This window comes from Panicum virgatum, chromosome 2K (assembly GCF_016808335.1).
Source record: "Panicum virgatum strain AP13 chromosome 2K, P.virgatum_v5, whole genome shotgun sequence".
Lineage (NCBI taxonomy): Eukaryota > Viridiplantae > Streptophyta > Magnoliopsida > Poales > Poaceae > Panicum > Panicum virgatum.
Genome location: NC_053137.1, coordinates 45,039,815 through 45,044,381, shown reverse-complemented (window position 1 = coordinate 45,044,381; position 4,567 = coordinate 45,039,815). Strand labels below are relative to the sequence as shown.

Sequence of the window (4,567 nt, the reverse complement as noted above, 5' to 3'; positions counted from 1 at the left end):
GCAAGGAGGGAACGGTCATGGCGGGAGAGCTCGGAGTAGTACTCTGGCGAGCCTTTAGCTGGCCACTCCGCGGCGAGGGTGTGGTGGCCAGTGGCCCCGTTCCTCCGCCCACCGTCGGATCGGACCACCAGGAGGTGCGTGGTGGAGGTCCAAGCCGACGCAGGACCCCTCCTTTGATTGCAAGAAACGCCGCACGACGACGGCGAAGGCAACGAATAGGCCCTAGCGGTTGAACCTGCACGCCCCCCGCTCCCTCGCCGAGCCCACGGGCCCGCTGTCCGAGTCAGTGGAGTCGTCGCTGCTGCTTGAATCTGGGAGAGAGGAGAATGGGGGGGGGGGGGGGGGGGGGGGGGGGGGCATTGAGAGAGGGTTCTTGAGGGGGTAAACAGGATTGTGTCATGTGTGCCAATGGATAAGGGTATTACTGTCTTTCCATACCATTATTATGAGTTTTTCTTTTTTATATATATTTCATTGTTTTAGAACACACTAACAGGGTTAAAAAGAGGGCAAACGGAGCCCTCATTTTCAACAAATAGCGGTAAAATTATAAAATTGTTGAAAATGAGTGTAAATCACAATTAGTGTTCAGAGTTGGGATGAGATCACCAATTCTTCTAGCATTAATTACATTGTCTAGTGTAAAAAGTAGCGTGCTATAGCGCCAAAATAGTGCCGCTATAGCAATCAGAAGTAGCTGTCGCGATGCTCATTAGCGCGCTATAGCGCCGCTATATCGGTAAAATAGCGTTTTGGCCAAGCTTCCGCTAAATTCTATAGCCCGCCATTTTAAACATTGACATTGTCACATAGGATTTTTATGCTCCGTTTGGTAACCATAAGCCATGTGATTAAAAATCAGTGACTTATAAGCCCTGTCTGTTTGGTTATAGGTGATTTATAAGCTCATTAAAGATCCTATTGTACCCCACCCCTTCCTGGCTTTATGGCTTTAAGTGTGTACAAACTTATGACTTATAAATCACATGACTTAATAAGCTAGTGTTGTTTGACAAAAATGGGTTACTTATTTCACTTTTCAGCTTATAAGCAGGTGGCTTAAGAGAAACAAAACAAGACCTTAACTTATGTGGCACCATAATAAATTAATAAATGAGAGAACGAAGAGAGAGGGGAAAAAACATATCTCATGCAATATCCGGTTTCAACACGAAATCCAATACAATAGACACTAACCGAGTTGTAAGCTTCCATGAACTTCTTTAAACCATGAATGTTTTGATGGATGACGGAGAAAATGCACCTTCTAATGCCCAAATATGGGCCGTCCTAATCTGCACTCGCACACTAAAAAAGCCTAATTGACTCGTGCACAATCTGACAATCTCCCAGTTTTTCATATTTCTTAACCTTTTCCAATGTAGGGAAAGTTTTTTTTTTTAAAAAAAAGTCATTTCATCACTTTTTCTGTAAGATGTTTATCAGAAAAACTTTGAGACGTCTCTTGAAAAGTTTTCAACGGAAGACTTTTGCGAGCATTGTTAGTTTAGGCTGGCCAATTTATTCTCCAAATGAAAGCTGACTGGTGATTGCGCCACTATATAGGACCGTGCATACAGCTCAATGAAGAATCCACGAGCATCCAGAATCCACTCCCCATCTACCCATTATACCGATCCTAAGGAAAAATGGAAGCTTCAGCCCTGCTATGGTTCCTCTACGTCTCACTCGCCTCCTGCCTCCTCTATAAGCTCTTCCTTTCAACCAAGATCATTTCCGGTCCGGCGCGGCGGCCGCCGGGCCCGGCGCCTCTGCCCCTCCTCGGCAACATCCTCCACCTCCACGGGGAGCCCCACCACGCCCTCGCCAGGCTTGCCGAGACGCACGGCCCCGTTATGTCCCTGAGGCTCGGCGCCGCCGACGCCGTCGTGGCCTCCTCCGCCGCGGCGGCGCGCGACGTGCTGCGGAGGTACGACCACGTCCTGGCGGCGCGGTCGGTGACGGACGCCGGGCGCGCGCTGGGGAACCACGAGCACTCCGTCATCTGGCTCCCCGGCACCAGCCCGCTGTGGAAGCGGCTCCACGCCGTGGGCACCACCCACCTCTTCTCGGCGCGCGGGCTGGACGCGACGCGCGCCGCGCGGGAGGGGAAGGCGAGGGAGCTGGTCGCCTGCCTGGGACGCCACGCCGGCGAGGCCGTGGACGTGGGGCGCGTCGTGTTCTCGTGCGTGCTCAACGTCGTGTCCAACGCGCTCTTCTCCGAGGACGTAGCCGACCTGAGCTCGGACCGCGCGCAGGAGCTGGAGATGCTGGTCAGGGACACGGTGGAGGAGGCCTGCAAGCCCAACCTCTCGGACCTCTTCCCCGTGCTCGCCAAGCTCGACCTGCAGGGCCGGCGCCGGCGCAACGCTGAGCTTATCGGCAGGTTCTACGACTTCTTCGGCGATATCATCGCGCGATGCATCAACGCCGGCGGCGGCTGCAAGAAGGAGGATTTCTTAGACGTGCTGCTTCAGCTTCACTCATTGGATCAGCTCAGCCTGCAAACTATCAAGTCCTTTCTTTTGGTAAGTTTCTGTCCAATAGCCAAATCTATCTTGAACGATATCCATGGAATTTCGTCTCCTTTGTGTTCGAACTGACAAAAAAAACAAGGTCCACAAGTTTTGCATTCACCTTGTCGCGATCTTACAGCTGATTCGTCAAAGGCACTGAACAAAACACGGCCACATTTTCTTTTCCAAAGTAAAGTCCAGGTTTTTCCTTTGACCACGCGCACATGCAGGATCTCTTTGCCGCCGGAACGGACACGAACGCGATCACCGTCGAGTGGACGATGGCCGAGCTGCTCCGGCACCCGGCCGTGATGTCCAAGGTCCGCGCCGAGTTGCGGGACGCGCTGGGCTCCAAGCTTCACCCCGACGAGTCCGACATCGACAGGATGCCCTACCTCCGCGCCGTGGTGATGGAGTCCATGCGGCTGCACCCGCCGAGCCCGATGCTGATGCCGCACCTGGCCATGGCCGACGGCGCGGAGGTGGGCGGCTTCCCGGTGCCGAGCGGCACCAAGGTGATCGTCAACCTGTGGGCGGTCATGCGGGACCCGGCGGTGTGGCCGGAGCCCGAGGCGTTCGTGCCGGAGCGGTTCGTGGGCGCGGGCGACGCGGACTTCCGCGTCAAGGGCCGGCTGGAGTTCATGCCGTTCGGGGCCGGCCGGAGGGCGTGCCCCGGCACGCCCATGGCCACCCGGGTGCTGCCGCTGCTCCTGGCATCCATGCTGCACGCGTTCGAGTGGAGGCTGCCCGAGGGGATGCAGCCCGGGGACGTGGACGTTCGGGACCGGTTCGGCACGTCGCTCAACATGGTGACGCCGCTCAAGGCCGTGCCGGTGCCGGGGCGCCCGTGACGCTCCCAGTCGATGCGAGGATATACGTCTATGTGAGCAAGGTTTAATAAGGCTTCCAAGCCAAGTCAGCATGTGACGAGTTTAGAGCCCAACACGTACAGCAACTTATCTCTTCATATTTTCCAACATTTAATTTTTATTTACACGGGCCCATCACCTGTCAGTTCTTGATTACAATTATGCCATCTTTATCATTTCTACCTCAACGCATTAGCTAGCCACCATATATGGGCGCGATTAAATATCGCTTCGGGTGCAAAAATCACCTGAAGTACGCATCTCCGGATCTTATTTGGGCTGCAAATAAATCCATTTAAGACTGACTGTGTGCTTGAGAAAAATTGGAACAAGTCCACTTTAACCCCCCCCCCCCCCCCCCCCCCCCCCCCCCGCTCGAGCTCCGCCGCAGGGCCCAAATCCTCACGAGTCAGCCCAGAGCAGACGCCCCAGCAGTGACGGGGCAAGCACGGCGAGGAGGGGAGCTCAGGCGGCGGCGAGCGTGGCGAGAAGGAGAGCTCGAGCGGCGGGACGGAACCGGCGACGGCGGGGGAGGCAGGAGCGGAGGGCTCGGGCAGCGGTGGGGGATGCGGGCATGCAGGTGACCAGCCGTGGACGAGGAGCTCCGTGCAATTCGGCGGGCGCGGCCAGCAGCCTGGCCACCTGCGTGTGGTGGCCGCCGCGCGCGGGCTCACGCTGGCTGCCGCCTACGCGCTGGGTGGGCCTCCCGCCGCACTGGAGCCGGCCGCTGCTACGTAGAAGAAGCAGAGAAAGGAGAGAGATGAGAAGTTGACAGATGGGGCCCACACAGTCTAAGGGGTGATTTGTTCGGTTTTGAGAGTTGAGGGGGATAATGCGGACTCCTTGACAAGTTTAGGGGGATAATATGGACTTGTTCCGAAAAGATTCTGTGCGTACAAAATGAACAAAGATGATGATATGATCCATATGCATGCAATTTCGAAACTAAAAAATCTATAACTATTAACCTAAGCTAGATTAAATTTGGACTGCACCATTTTCTTTTTCATGACAAGATCTTTAAAATGAGATCAAATTTGCTTATATTTACGCGATATTTTTTTAAAAAACATTTTTTAATGTTAAATACTTAATTTCAGAAACTAGGAACATATATTTTAAGAGCATGAACAAATAATTATTTTCTACGAACAAAAAGATAAACATAACAGACTAACAATA

At 53.8% G+C, this 4,567-nt stretch overlaps 1 protein-coding gene across 1 annotated transcript; it reads left to right on the top strand.

Annotated features, from left to right (window-relative positions):
- The first annotated feature begins 1,533 nt into the window (after positions 1-1,533).
- On the top strand, positions 1,534-3,573 carry LOC120695657 (cytochrome P450 76M5-like). Its single transcript, XM_039978871.1, has 2 exons — positions 1,534-2,528; positions 2,747-3,573. The coding sequence occupies exons 1-2, from the start codon at positions 1,650-1,652 to the stop codon at positions 3,365-3,367; spliced, it is 1,500 nt and encodes a 499-aa protein (XP_039834805.1). The 5' UTR covers positions 1,534-1,649; the 3' UTR covers positions 3,368-3,573.
- The last annotated feature ends 994 nt before the right edge of the window (positions 3,574-4,567 follow it).